The sequence below is a fragment of the Pseudonaja textilis genome, chromosome Z (genome assembly GCF_049901715.1).
Source record: "Pseudonaja textilis isolate UNSWEBS1 chromosome Z, rPseTex1.2, whole genome shotgun sequence".
In the NCBI taxonomy this organism is placed as follows: Eukaryota; Metazoa; Chordata; class Lepidosauria; order Squamata; family Elapidae; genus Pseudonaja; species Pseudonaja textilis.
Window position 1 is genome coordinate 91250605 of NC_142008.1, and position 16288 is coordinate 91266892.

Here is a 16288-nt window from a genome sequence, read left to right on the forward strand (position 1 = left end):
TGCTTTTATTTTCATTTACATTTGTGTTATTTAGAAAACGTTGATATATTCTTGTATTGGTGATTCATTGATGGAAATATATTTATCTTCTTTTTTATGCACTCATTCTTAAGTTCCTTTCTTTCTGTGACTGCTAGTTAGTGGAGCCTTTGACTCCCAGTGGAGCTCTTCCAAACCAGGCTCAGATGCGTATTCTCAAGGAAACAGAACTGAAAAAAGTCAAGATTTTGGGGTCAGGTGCTTTTGGAACCGTGTATAAGGTGAGGAGAACAGGAATTGAAAACTGCATAACTAAAGTTGGGCAAATGGCAGGCAAAGCTTTGGCTGGAAACCACCCTGAGAAATTCAGAGTACTTCCCCTGTTTTCTTTCACTAAACTCTCTGAAGGTAAAGTGAAGCAAAGTCTTGAATCACACCAGTCTTGGAAATGCAATATGAATCAATCAATATTCTTCCCAGAGAGAACAAAACGCAGTACACAACTAATAGCCCACTCCCTTCATAACTGTTTTTCCTGTATCTTTGATACTTTATAAAAGCAAAAGAAAAATGATATGTTTATGATAGGGAGGGGCTCAATTTAAAAGATTACAGAAATATTAGTCTAGACCAGGGGTGTCCAACCTTGGCAACTTTAAGACTTGTGGGCTGGCTGAGGAATTCTGGGAGTTGAAGTCCACAAGTCTTAAAGTTGTCAAGGTTGGACACCCCTGGCCTAGACCAATAATGGCTGAACGTGTATAAGACCTGGGAGATATGATAAACCCAGAGTTCCCACCATTGAGGAGAATGATCCACTCTCCCAAGTTTTGTAGGGTTCAATGTCTCTAATGAAAAATCAAATTCACTGTTATTACGGATGTGCCATATCTCAGCTGAATATTGGCTCAGCTGCTGAATAGATCATGGCTGTGAGATCATCAAGGTGTTGTGCTGATTAGAGACCCTCACTGTAACTGCGTGGAGTGTTCTTGTAATCAGCAAAAATGTGCAAATGTTCTGCAATTTGAAGAACTGCCTTGAATGCTGCTAAAGTGTACACCATAGTGCTTTCTTGGTTTTATTTGAGAAGAGGATTAAAAAAGCAGAAATGGATTAGTTAGGGATTAAGCATGAAGCTATGCTTGAGATCAGTGCTGTTTTGCCATGCATTTGACCAGTATTTTTGTGGTTGTTCCACTTGCCCTGCAGTCTTCCTTGTATAGAAATGCAGTAATCATATTCTTGCCTAGCATTTTCCAACTTGGAACTGATCAGGCAAATGGAAATTCTTTCCAGTCAGCATGGTTTGAGCATATTTAATTCTGTTCATTGGTGTATTTCAATGAACACTACCAGATATTCATCAAAATATTATATGATTCCTACTCTACTTTTAGAGGGTTTTTGTTTTTTGTTTTGCCAGATTTAAAGTTTTGTTAGTGGAGTGAAATTCTCATTCTCCAAAGGTCTTAAAAGACTGTATGGCTATCCCTCAGAGATGCTTTAGTGGATCTTGCACAGAGCAGAGGGTTGGATCAGAGAACCTATATGATCCATTCCAACTCTTATTTCCTTCATTTTTCAAATGAACAAACAAATAAAATAGTTACAATATTTCTTAAAAACCATCTGTATCTATATTTGTAATAGTAAAACACATGTTTGTGATTTAGGTCTCCCAAATCCTCAAATTGAGTCCTTCATTGCAACATTCTGAAAAATGTGTATTTTGTATATATTTCTTCTGCTATGCATTTCTTATTCATCAAATCTGTATTTTTGTTCTGGTCACATGCTTTCTTGATTAAAGAATAAACTCATTGTAACTATATCATCATATAAACTATATCATTATCTCTTTTATTCATTAAACATGAAACTCACTCAACTGAACATTTAAAATTATTTAAATTTAAAAGCATTTAAATTATTATTATTAATAATATTAATGTCGTCATCATCATCTTGTCCCTGCAGGGTGTGTGGATTCCAGATGGAGAGAATGTGAAAATCCCAGTAGCTATCAAAGTCCTGAGGGAAAACACTTCACCTAAAGCCAACAAGGAGATTTTAGATGTAAGAAAATTGTGATGACCTCCCAGGAAGGTGTATTTCTTCCAGAAAAGTACAGTGTACTCTACCTAATTTATTACATGGTTCCTGTTTTTGCTTGTTGGTCTCTCAGTAATGTCAGGCACAAGAAAACAGGAGCCAAGATAGAGTTCAAAAGCATTGTAAGTTTATTCCTTGCAACCTATACACAAAAATCTATTAATGCTCAAGGCAAATTGCCACCAGATAAGATTCAACGGATTTCAAAGGGGGCTGGACTTATGTGGACTGATGTGTTTGATTTCCCTCTTGGGCTCAGCCTGGTCATCTCCAACAGATAGTTCTCTTCCTACATAGGTCCCTCACTTCCGTCCCTCTCTATTCCAACAGGAGGCATATGTTATGGCAGGTGTAGGCAGCCCTTACGTCTCTCGGCTATTGGGAATCTGCCTCACCTCCACAGTCCAACTTGTGACTCAGCTCATGCCATATGGCTGCCTTCTGGATTACGTGCGGGAGAATAAGGACCGCATTGGATCCCAGGACCTCCTCAACTGGTGTGTGCAAATAGCTAAGGTATGTGGAAGGTTAGGTAGGGTTGTAAGCAGGGGTGGGATTTAAATTTCTTAACAAATGGTTCTGTGGGTGTGGCCTAATTTGTGGGTGTAGCTTGGTGGTCATGTGACTGGGATGGGAGTGGCTTGCTGATTGGGCATGGTTACATGTTCATGTGACACGGGTGGGCGTGGCTATGTAGTCAAGTGACGGATGGGCATGGCCATGTGGCTGGCAACCCAAATTTAAGTGGTCCTCACTTAATGACCAGGTGCTCGCTTAGTGGCCAATTGCTTAGCAACTGCTTTTTGCCAGTTTCCAAGAACTGGCAAATCCTGGAGAGGGCAAGGCGAGGCACGGGCAACTACAGGGAGGGCTTCAGAGGGCTGGTTGAGGCCAACTCAACATCACGTCTTTGCCCTAATGACTAAGTATTAAAAAAGATATACCAAAACAAAAGGTAATTTATTATGTCATGTCTTTAATGCTTAAATAATAAAAAGGTACAGAAAACTATATTGTAACAACATTTTAAAATATTAATCAAAAACAATTACATAACAAAACTTTACAAAAAACAAAAATTATTTAAAGTACTCCCAAATCGCTTTTCTATTATCGTCCCGAGTTACAGTTTTTTGTGTTTAACACGAGCATCATCAGCTGTGTGATGATGTGCCCGTAACCACTTCTTAACTATAGGAACAGGGTCCCATTCTTGCACAGGTAAGCCAATTAGACTGATGGTCAGGAGGTTTGTAATATTGGAAACTGTAAGGTGACTTCTGCCTTCTGAACATATTATGTTTATCTGTGAGAAGCCCCTTTCCGCCTCTGCTGAACTGACTGCAATAGTTTTAATCATATCTCTAGCCTTTTTAATGCTGCAAGGAATTGTATAATTTTTGGAATCTTTTAGTACCTTTTCTATGAAATCACGATAATCATTAATATTGATTTCATGATTGAAAATTTGACCAAATGCAACCAATTGTCCTTCAGCTGCTCTCCATGGAACCATCACTTCTTCAATGTTCCAATGATCTGGCTCCAAATAATTTAGAAATTTTAATTGATCAATGTCTTTAAATTGGCAGCCTGTTTTTAAATGTTCGGAATCCATCAATCTTTTCTTCAAATTAATAACAATGCTTTATATATGTTTTTCACGAGGAAGTCCCACAAATCAATTATTTTGTATAAAATTTATATTTTTAAAGGTATCTGAAGTGATTAATTCATCAACCTTATTTTCATATGAACCCTTTTCCTCTATAAGCATTTCAAGTGATCTAATTGATCCTAGCACAAGTTTTTCAGCCTTTATAATGTCTATGTTTCTTGCTTGCAATGAATTAGAAAGGAGAGATATTTCAGTTAGGACATCAATCATCAAGGCCAAATCAGTGGGAAAATATGAGTTTTCAAGACGGGCAGCCATACTGGAGTATTTTTTATTTGAACAGAAAAACTGATGTAGCGCTGGATAAGCATGCCACACAGCTAGGGTTGATCTTAAACTGCAGGCAGCCCATCTTGGTCCAAAAACTCCACCAATTTTTATAATTTCAATCTCAAGTTGTTCAGAAATTTTGTTAAGTTCATTTAGGTTCTTATTTGATTGATGGAAAATAGAATATATTAATAAAAAATTGAAAATTATTTATTTGCTTTATTTCCCTAATAGAATCATCTAAAACAAGTTGCATATATGATGGTTTAAACAATGCCATATTATAATATTTGGAAACTCTTTGGCTATCCTAGCGCTTACCTCAGATTTTCTCCCAAGCATAACACTGGCTCCATCAGAACAAAATCCAATTAAATGTTTTTACAGATAGTTTCTATTAAACCCAACTTTATTCAAACTTCCTATAACTGAACAATATATCATCTCTGCATCTTGTTTATCTAATTCTACTAGTTCAAGGAAAATTGTTGGTGAGAAAGCTGGACTCTCAACTTTTAAGTACAGTATAAGAACTAGTTTGGAAGATATTGTTGAGGCTTCGTCAATTATCAAACAGATTTTGCGAGTTTTCTCAATAATTTTGGTAAATAAATGTTTCCTGATATCTTTTGCAATGAAATCTACTATTGTAACTGCAGTTCTACGTGAATGCAACCCTGTTCCCAAATCTACACCATTTCTTTTATGTAACTCAATCAGATCTTCTATATATGAAAATGGTCTGTATTTGTGCCAGACTATACACTGTAATAAACACTCTTCATGTACTATCCAAATATTTCTCACTCATCTTCTCCAGTCCTTTGCTTATGACATCCTGCTCACATTGCTTTAACTTCTCTGTACAGATGTTGTGAGCCTTAGATGAGAAATGTTCCTTCAATTTCTTTCTGAGGGAAGCTTGTTGGATTCCTTTACTCCTTCCTGATGGTTCAGTTTGGTAATTTTTCCATTCCTTAGCTCCGTGGACACTTTTTTCTTTGCTCAAAATTTCAAATCTTCTGAAATACTTGCAACCTATTTTTTTCTGGGAAACGTCCAGTCCATCATATTTTTCCCTAAAATTATTGTACTGCTGCAGTGTCCAGCAGCCAGGAAAGTTCCCTTCAATGTTTGATTCAGCTCTTCCAGTACCTGATGATGTGCTGGCTCCTTCCTCTGGTCGTGGTGTGGATGATGTGCTGGCTCCGCGTTCTTTGATGGGTGATGTGCTGGCTCTTTCCTCTGGTCCTGGTATGTATGATGTGCTGGCTCCGCGTTCTTCGATGGATGATGTGCTGGCTCTGCTTTCCTCATACTCCAATGGTTGTGGTTGTGACTCTTTTGGATCTCCTTTTGTTTTCTTGCCAAAGAAAGCAGACAAATTCATTTGCCTTTTCATCTTGGCAATATGCTGCAAAAAAAATCAACAGTGGTTTGGACTCGATTGTTGTTGTAAGTTGAGTGGTGAAGGCAGTGGCAAGCAAAGAAAGCAGGCGAGAAACGGAGATCAGTAATATTCAGTTACTTTTAAGAGTCCCTGACACAATAGCTAGTTAGTGTTTAAAAGATGTTATGGAAGAGGAACAAGTTTCACCAGACAAGACTGAGACGGAACTGAAAGTAGATATGAAAATGACAGTCTATAAAAAAGATGTTGCAATGTGTATATAAAAGAATGGCTGATATTTTCATAATTACAATTCATTAATTGAAAAAGAAACACTTGAAATGGAAATATTATTAACAAACCAAGGGAGTTTGTTATTTTGTGCCGGTAGTGACACAAAAATCTTTCCTAGCCAAGACTACTTACCTGGACCAACAGTCCCTAATGGAAAGCTCTCTCTATATATGTTTGGTCGCCTAACCTTTTTAGAATGCAGCTTAAAAATATACTGAAGCTTTTTACAGCCTTATGCAGATATATATATAGTACAAAAAAAAAGATTATAGTACAAAATCATCTAAGAAGTTAGATTACAAATGGAATTGACAGGTACAGTCACAGAGCAATACTGAATTCTTTTTTTCTGAAATTTATTCCTCAGTTTAAAAAACTGGAATATATGAATTCAGTATTGGGTACTGCTAGTGTAGCTATTCAATAGGATATAGTGTCCAGGTTAGCAAAAATGGTAAAGCGACATATAGATTTAAATTTTAAAACCAGAAATATTTTGTGGGTACCCACATAAAGGGAGTACAATACATATTTAATGTTATGCATGTTAACAGCAGCTAGAATTGTTTGCACAATAGTGGAAAAACAAAGAGATCCCCATAGATGAAAATGAAATTAAAAAATTACAATGTGCAGAAATGGATAGAGAGAAATTAGGTGGAGAATGATCATTGCTATGTATGAATTAAATACAGAAGGTTGATAATTATAAACATGTTGATATAATTAACAAAGTTAGAAATAAGTCAATACAAAGAAGTTTAAATCATTTTTCTGTTATACTGCTGTACTTATTGATGTTTGTTTCTGCTTTGCTTTTTCATTTATCATACATGATATTCTTCCGACTAAAATCGGAATTCCAATTTTTTCAGCTTTGCCGGTTGGGAATAGCCTCCCCGCTTTCTTCTCCTCCTTCCCCTCCCCTCAGAGGCCCCGAGTCAGGAGTTGCTACCGCCAGCTCGCCTCTGCGCGGCTCCAGTCCCGCGTTGCCTCGGGAAGGGAAAGGCAAAAAGGAAGAGCTGTGGCGGCGCTTTGCAACAGCACTGGAGGAGACGCAGCGGCTCCCGGGTTTCTTTCTCCTCCTGGCACCTTTCGGTCCATGGATACTTTAGAGGCAAAACCATCCCTGCGGCGGGCGGGCAGGCTGGCTTGGCAAGCGGAACGAGCCGAACAGTGGCTTGGCTACCTACCTTGCGAGGCAGGGAAAGGCAGGAGAATGGAAGAAGACGGGGGTGGCATGGGGCAGGGGGGAGAGGTTTCCGGGGATGTGGAGGTGTGGAAAGAGCCAGACCGCTGCAGCTCCCTCCGGAGAGCGAAAGTAATGTTCATTTACCGGGAAATTCCCCTGAAGGAAGTCGCGCAGAGGGGAAAAAATAAAAAGAGCTCGGCTACTTTTCAGATTTTTTTTTCAGAGGGGAATATCATGCCTGTTTATGAAATATTTTATAATACTTTATAATATAAGTATAATAGAATTACAGAGGTAAGGTAGGGTAAGGATATATTGTAGAATAGATTGGTGATGATGAAATGAGCATTACAAAGTAGATTAAGTAAAGATGGTGATTTGCTCACATCAAATGATGTAATATTAGTAGTCTAGTAAGTAATTAATAATAGTAATAATATAAATATATATATGGTGGATTTATGATATAAGGATTAATGCAAATTGGAAGGGAAAGACTGCAGAAATTGTGCACAAGTGATTTGTATCAACCAACACGCTATGTAACTGAAGATAGTTTATGTTTGTTTTGTTTATGTTTAAAAAAAAAACACTTTTATTTAAAAAAATTGCATTTATGTATGCATGCAACTTCTTGTTACATTGATGTTGCTATATATTGATTTAAGCAGAAACATACAATGTATAACATCATTGTAACAAGAAGTTGCCTGTCTCTCTTTTGGTAAGTTGCTTTTTTTATTTATGTATTTATATATATTTTTTATAAAAATTATTTTATTTTACTATTCATCTTGATGTTTCTTTAAGCACATTTTGTTTTTATGATTAATAAAAACAAAAACAGTATAAAAATAAATAAATACATAAATATAAAAAAGCAACTTACCAAAAAGGAGACAAAAAGGAGCCAACTATGCCGGGGTCCTCAGTCTTCTAGCTTGCTGCGGTGAGGATGGCCAGCGCAGGAGTTGGCTCTTAACCGGGCTGGCGGGTGGCAGCGGCAGGAGAAGATAGGGGACCAGCCCAGCAGGACTTGCTGCTTTGCCTCCTCATTACCAATCGGTGGTGGGAAGGTAAGGCAGCAACCCTTGGGCCGTGGTGGGTGAGGGAAGGTGGCGCGCCAGCGCCAGTGGCCTCGCCAAGATTGCGGCCGCCATGTGGACGAGGCAGCAGCGCCCAGCCTGGAAGTTGGCTGGCAGCAGCAGCGGTGGCAAGAGGAGGTAGGGGACCAGGCCACCAGGAGCTGCTGCTTTGTCTCCTCACTACCAATTGGTGGTGGGAAGGCAAGGCAGCAACAATGGAGGGCCGTAGGGGAGGAAAGATGGGGCGGGCGAGGCTGGGAGCGTCAGCAATGGTGGTGGGCATCCCGGGAGTCGGCAATCAACCAGGACTGGCAGCGGCAGGTAGGTGACGGGTTGGAGGTTGTACTTACTGATCTGCATCTTCGGAGGCCAGCGGTATAGGCATTCGGGGTGGGCAAGAATAGCAAGTGGCAGCGGCGGCAGCTGAGGCTTGTGTCTTCTTTAAGGTAAGGCAGGCAGGTCGGACTCAGGAGGCAGGCTGGGCAAGGCGGGCCTGGGAGGCAGGACGGCCAGGCAAGGACGGTTAGCAATGGTGGCGACTGGGGCTGCGGCTTGCCCTCACTCACTCAGCAGCGTGGCAGAAGGCAGGCAGTGATGGCTGGATGGCTCAGCGGCTAGCTGGCTCAGCGGCTGCTGCTCCTGCTGCAGCTGGTGTGAGTGATGGCGCCGAGCGGGAAAATTTTTGTAGTTAGCGCACATGCACTATAAGTAGGGGTGAGGCAAGTGGGGGAGAATGAGGAAGAGATTTTTGCGCATGCACAGCAATAAAAATCAGTTTTTGGACCATAGGAGCGGCAGAAAGGGGAGGGGCCAAGCAGGGGTCAGTTTTACTGGTTCTTAGAACTACCGGTGACGTTAACAACTGATTCTATAGAACCAGTAGAAACCCACCCCTGGTTGTAAGTGGTTGTATGGCTCTAACCCAGGGGTGGGCTTCTGGGAGCTTGCAGGGGCTCAGGTGAGCCCCAAAATCCCACTCCTGGATGGCCTGGCCCACCCAACCCACCTCTCCCAGGAGTCCCCAGGAGTCCCCTCCTGGGAGCAAAAACATGGTGTGGGGTTTGTCTGGTGCCACCCCCACCCCCGGTGCCCCCTTTTTTCTCCCAGGAGGCTGCAGGGAGGCCTGGATTCAATGTTTAGCCAAAAGAACATTTGGAGCAGCTAATATAGTATTGATTAGTGCCTTGGGAATGTTCTAGGTAAACAAAACTATGCAGTCTCCTAAAACCAATCTTCTTTCTTTATTCCATATCCTCCTCTTCAAAACAAATTAGTTGCTCTGCCTTTTCATACCAGACTAAGTTCAGAGTGGATTTTATAGAGAACAGCTTACCTTTAGGTCTCATTCATTTGCTCAATTTCCAAGCATACATTACACAATTTCCAAAGCATAATTCAAACTATTCAGCAGTTTGCCTAGCTGCTGCTTCATGGTTACATCATTGCTTCTATTGCTGTCACAACCTTTATGGAGTCCAATGGCCTTTTAAATTTGACAAGCAAAAAACACAATAAATATTTCTCACAAATATTTTCCCTCTTCCACCCTTCCTCTCTGTAGCAGCCCCTCAAATATTGGAAGACTGTCCTTCTCTTCATTAGACTAGCCATGCCACTCTTATAACCACTTTTGATATGTTTTAGTCTCCAGTCCCCTAATCATCCTGGTTGCTCTCCTCTGCACTTTTTCTTGAGTCTCAACATCTTTTTTATAGTGTGGTGACCAAAACTGGGTGCAGCACTCTAGGTGTGGTCTTACTAAGGCTTTAGTTTATAGAGTGGTATTAGTACCTCACTTGATCTTGGTTGTATCCTTCTGTTAATGCAACTTGCATTGGCTTTTTTGGCTGCTGCTGCACATAGCTGGCTCATATTTAGCTGGTTGTCCACTAAGACTCCAAGATCCCTCTCACAGTCACTGCTAGTAAGCCTGGTTTCACTCAGTGTATATGTGTACTTTTGGTTTTTCCTGCCTAACAGTACTTAGGACAAAGAAGTGGCCATACCCCCTCCCAGCCACATGACTCCCAGTCATGTCCACACAGCCAGTCATTAGGGCAGAGAGCCTATCGCTAAAAAAATTGAAGCCCATCCTTGCTCTAACCCTTCTGGTTCATGGGGAAGCACTGTTTAGTTTTTCTAGGTCTTGAAACCATCATTCCATATATAATCATTCTGTCAAATTAGGTTTCTACTTTTCCATTTTTCATCTGCTCTGACTAAAAGTAAGAAATGCTTCTGATCTTACATCAACACAACCTATTTATAAGCCACCAACTTGGCAAGTCTGAAGAGAATGTTTGGCGGAAAAACAAATCTGGTCACGTTGCCAACTTCAAAAGCCGATACAAAAATTTATGCCACCAGATAAAAACTGAATGCACCAATTATCACATTAAACAAGAAGAAAACGTTCTACGCACCAATTCCACCCATGCTTTTTACAATTTTATAAACAACAAACTAAAAGACTCAAGGTCCATCCCACTCCTGATAGGACCTAATGGTAAAGACTGCAATGACGGCACTATTAAAGCCAACCTCTTTAACACATTCTTTGGCTCAGTATTTGTAAACAGCAATGGATCATGCCCAGTATTTCCTAGCCGAACCACAGACAACTACAATGATCTAATACATATCGATTTTACAGAAGACAATGTTGAAAAAGCACTACACAATCTAAAACCATCTCTTATCTATTGGACCGGACGGAATATGTGCCTCCTTCCTAAAAAAGCTATCCACTGCCATAGCAGAACCTCTAAGCATAATCTTTGAAAAATCTTTCAGGACCAGCTGCTTGCCTAACCTATGGTCACAAGCCATGGTCATCCCCAACTTCAAAAAGGGAGACCCCAGCCTAGTTGAAAATTACAGACCAATCTCTTTATGCTGCATCACCTGTAAAGTCATGGAATCAATTATTAACCAATCCATCATCCTCCACTTAGAAACAAACAACCTAGTCTCTAATAAAGTATTTGGTTTCAGGAAAAAACTCATGTAATCTGCAACTCTGACACTGCAAAAACATATGGACTACACAACTCGATCAGGGGAAAGCAATAGACGCAATCTATGTAGACTTCTGTAAAGCCTTTGATTCAGTGGTACGCAACAAACTACTCCTAAAACTAAAATCTTACAGACACCTGCACTGGACACCTGCATAACTGGATAGAAGCATTCCTGTCAAACAGACAACAAATGGTGAAAATTGGGAGCGTCCAATCAAATTCTGTACCTGTCAAGAGTGGTGTCCCCCAAGGCAGTGTTCTAGGACCAACTCTTTTCATACTCTACATAAATGACCTCTGTGATCATATCAAGAGCAACTGCACTCTTTTCGCTGATGATGTAAAGCTATTCAACACCATAGACAATACTGCTACCCTTCAAAAAGACCTTGACTATGTATCAGAATGGTCAAACAAATGGCAACTTCAAATCTCCACAAATAAATGCTCTGTCCTACATATTGGCAAAAAAAATCAGAAAATAAAATACAGGCTGAATAGTCAAGATCTTGTTGATGATTCAAACTCTGTCAAGGATTTTGGAGTACTCATCTCTAATGACCTAAGTGCTAGAGCCCACTGTGACTACATAGCCAAAAACGTGTTAAAGAGTTGTTAACCTAATCTTATGTAGGTTTTTCTCTGGTAATATTACACTAATAACTAGAGCATACAAAACATTTACTAGACCAATACTCGAATACAGCTCATCAATCTGGAACCCACATTACGTATCTGATATTAACACAGTTGAGAAAGTCCAGAAATATTTCACAAGAAGAGTTCTCCACTCCTCTACTCATTGCAGAATACCTTATGCCACCAGACTTGAAATTCTAGACCTAGAAAACCTAGAACTACGCCGCCTTCGGTCTGATCTAAGTATAATATATAAAATCATACATTGCAATGTCCTACCTGTCAATGAATACTTCAGCTTCAACCATAACAACACAAGAGCAAACAATAGATACAAACTCAAGGTTAATTGCATCAAACTTGATTGCAGGAAATACGACTTCAACAACAGAGGGGTCAATGTCTGGAATACTCTACCTGATTCTGTGGTTTCTTCCCCAAATCCCAATAAACTTTAACCTTAGACTGTCTACTATTGACCTCCCCACTTTCATAAGTGGACTGTATGGGGCATGCATAAGCGCACCAACGTGCCTATCGTCCCTGTCCTATTGTTTATTTTTTTTATTTTTCTTATATGTATCCATGTATTCATAACTATGTTTTTACTTATACCTATTATATTGTAAGCACTTGACAAAAACAAATAAATAAATAAAACTAAAATAAAATAATTAATTATATTGAACGGTTTATTGTAGAATAAGGTTCTTGAATTTATTAATATGCAGCTGGGAATGGAACTACCTAGTATCTATATTTTACTTTTCTGTAATTGGAAAAGATATTTGCTCAAATTCCTCTTTATGAAGAAAGGCAGAATAGAAGTACATTCAAAACAACAGAGATTTTGAAGGAATTGCTCAATTTTAATTAACAGTGTTCTTTTCCTCCACATCTCTCTGATATAGTCTCTCTTACATGTCCTTATAAATATACACAATTCCCTTTTTCTATTCTTATTAGAACATTTTTCCATAGCCATTTTACCTGCATAATCTTTCTTAAAGACTGGAAGTTGAGAAATATAACTTGTATAAAATAAAGTTGTTCTTTTTTTGTAAAAACAAAACTCAATTTTCCATCCTTTGTATTTCCAGTCAGAGAATGACAATAGGCAGATATAGAAAACTATACCCAGTATATTGGAAATCTATTCTCAATAGTTACAGGTATATTAAAGTCAAGATATATTAAATAGAATAATTGTTTAGTTCAGTAGATAATTAGTTTCATATATTGAAACATTAGCTTGACCAATCCTTAACATCGGAAGCATTGTGGGAACACCCCAACTTTACTTTTGCTTACAAATTAAATGTAAGCAACTTTCTGATGACATAAAAGAAATTGATTTTACTAATAACATCAAATGATAGTGTTATAATTAATGTCAGTAGGAATGCATTATCTTAAGGAGTTCCATCAATATTTCTCCTTGGTCAAGAAAACAAATAATATTTGCTTCTCTTTCAGGGCATGAGCTACCTGGAGGATGTCCGTTTGGTTCATCGGGACTTGGCTGCCCGGAATGTCCTGGTGAAGAGCCCAAATCATGTGAAGATTACGGATTTCGGGTTGGCCCGATTGCTGGACATTGATGAAACAGAATATCACGCTGACGGAGGCAAGGTGAGACATGGCAATGTTCCTTAATAGACTAAATGTCGATAGGTTCTGTGAGGAAATGTTAGTTACCTGTACAGTACATAACAGTAGGTGCACTTAACTTCCTCCTAACACATTGCTGTGACCTGCATCCTTCAACTTGCTACCCACTAGATATTTTGAATTAGAATATTTAGTTAGACTTGTATGGTCTGGAGCAGCATTGGTGGCTGGCTGGGAGTTCTAAAAGTTGAACCTGCAAATCTTAAAGTTGCCAAGTGTGAGAGATACTGGCCTAAGAGATTATGAAAGTACTCCAGCATATCTGGAGAAATGCCAGATTGAAGATATATTAGTTGAACAGATAAAATTCTATTGCTATAATCCAAAACAACTGCAAATAATATCTGACTGATAATGTTTAACTTTTGTAAGTTAAGAGCATAATCTCTTCTGAATGAAGGCTGGCTAGTACTTTGACAATTATTTTTGTCTTGTCGCCTCACACACACTAGTGTATGAACTGATTCCTTTGTTTCTTAAATTAAGGCTCTGAAAGCACATTATCTCAGTTTTCCTTACTTTCTCCTTCTGTCCAAAGCAACTTAACAAACTTAAATTATAAAATCAAGCTAGCTTAAAAATGGAAGGGCAACAGGATAGAATTGCACAATAATCAGAATGAACTTTCTAAATCCCTTTATATTTTGTATTTTTTAAAATAGGGATGACCAATTTGAACTCTGTGGATTGCATCTCCCTAGTTCATAAAGATTCCATTGCTGAAATTCAGTCAGCAGAATATCAGCAGTACCATTATCTTTTTCCAAAATTAAAGAAAGAAAAGTTTTAGTAGGAGGATTCTGAGAAGTAAACAGCAACCATTCCAAATCTTTTTAAAACACCCAAATATCAAAATGAAATAGAGCTGAAAAAATAATTCAGTGGCATTTTTCAGAGCCTGGAAGTAGAATAGATAAGTTGTGCTTATTGTACATAAGAAATCAGTATATATGATGAGATATTTCTGTAAGCAAATTTTCTGTCTATTCTATCAGGTCCTTTTTCCACTTGCTTGAGTTTGAAATTGGACATCTTCAAGTGCCAAATAATACTTCGTTACCTTTATATTGAAAACCATTTTAATTAACCACAACCTTTATCTAAGCAGGATCTAAAAACTGTTAAATAATGGTACTGCTTGAAACTAACCAGCATAGATGTGACTTGTAGCCATCATTTCTTTGTCCAGGTGCCTATCAAGTGGATGGCCTTAGAGTCCATCTTGCGCAGACGATTTACTCATCAAAGTGACGTGTGGAGCTATGGTATGTGTAATCTCCTTTCAGTTAACTCCCATTGTGAAAACTTTACTGTTGCTTCATGGAAATCTCCCATTCTCTTTCTCTCTCTGTCTCTCTTCTGCTTTCACCAGGTGTTACTGTTTGGGAGCTGATGACTTTTGGTGCAAAGCCTTATGATGGTATTCCAGCCAGGGAGATTCCTGATCTCTTGGAAAAAGGAGAGAGATTGCCCCAGCCTCCTATTTGCACCATTGACGTCTATATGATTATGGTTAAATGTAAGAAATTAGGGATAATTAGGTTTTTCATTAGGTGAAAAGATATTGGGACAACTAATCCCAGATTGAAATTTATATCTCCAATATTTCTGAGAAGCATCAGATTGAATAAGTTTGTAGTCAAAACTGCAATTGCTGTAATTTTTCTATCTTAGCCTCTAGATGTCCTATAAAAGGAAGCAGGAAGCGAATAAGAGCAAGTCAAACTGTATGTATCAAACAGAGGTTGAATTTGATGGCTTCATAGATGATAGATCACTTCCAATTCTATGATTCTAAGATATGACAGTATTTGGGCTGTTTTTTAAATGAAAAAATTCAGTTTTGTCTAGTGAGGTAGATTTCTTCTTTTTAAAAATATGCCTTCCAATGATTGCTAGTTATAAACCATTGGTTTAATTTTTGTAAATTGCTTAATTTTTTATCAACTACTAACTCTGCTGCTATTTGTTCAGATATGTATCTGTTCTATCGGATTATTTTTAAAAGTATAAAATATTATGTTTGGCAGTGTTTAGTATTTGGAAAGCCTGTTTCTATTCAAAAACCAAAAGCAACGTATTCTAGATGCAGCTATTTAAAGTGGATAGTTACTACTTGTCCTCCCTTCTGTCTGGGTTTTCTGCCCAATTGGGGATAGGCATCTTTAGTATATTCAGAGATTTCTACTCTTTTCTGTAAGAAACAAAGGTATGAACTGTCTTGTACAGAATTACATACATACATACATACATACATACATACATACATGTGCATAGTACTTAGGTTTACAATATGAAAAATATTGCAGGAGATTAAAAGCAAAAGGTGAGTTCTGAAGTAGATAAATATTTTGAATTTCCAGAAGTCATGATAATATTTTCAGTGTTCATGTTAAGTAGCTGATCATGTTTTTTCCCCTTTTCTTCTCCTCCCCATTATCAGAGAAACTAGTTCTTTTCGTCACAAGGAGGACTTAATTTGGATAGAAATATGTATGCTCTTTTTGCTCTGTAGGCTGGATGATTGACTCAGAATGTCGGCCTAAGTTCCGAGAATTGGTCTCTGAGTTCACTCGCATGGCCAGAGATCCTCAAAGGTTTGTGGTTATTCAGGTGAGGATGATATTTTTCTTTCAAGAGGATTGCACTGACTCCCAACTCTTTCATTGTATAACAGTAGGGATGGTGGAGAAAGGGGAAGAAAAACTAAAAGAGCTTCCTGTTACACCAGGTTAAGTCCAGCTAGAATAGCAATGTTTCTCAAAATTTGATCAACTAGTTATACTCAGAATTGTCCTATCGGGTCAAAACAGCGCTATCTTCTTGATGATATTTTTTTATAACTAATCCTAATGTAATCTTTTAAAACAGGTGCCCCAGTTAATTTATTACTAAAAAAAATAGATATTGCTTCTAGTGACAATGCATGGAAGTATCTGGAATTAACTGTAGCTG

At 38.5% G+C, this 16288-nt stretch overlaps 1 protein-coding gene across 1 annotated transcript in view; it reads left to right on the plus strand.

Moving 5' to 3' along the window:
- Positions 1-16288, plus strand: part of ERBB2 (erb-b2 receptor tyrosine kinase 2) — a 77667-nt gene that overhangs the window by 50570 nt on the left and 10809 nt on the right. Inside the window, exons 18-24 of the mRNA XM_026717573.2 lie at positions 138-260; positions 1960-2058; positions 2425-2610; positions 13139-13294; positions 14523-14598; positions 14706-14852; positions 15849-15946. Coding sequence (XP_026573358.1) covers positions 138-260; positions 1960-2058; positions 2425-2610; positions 13139-13294; positions 14523-14598; positions 14706-14852; positions 15849-15946 — 885 coding nt within the window. The remainder of the gene's footprint in view (positions 1-137; positions 261-1959; positions 2059-2424; positions 2611-13138; positions 13295-14522; positions 14599-14705; positions 14853-15848; positions 15947-16288) is intronic.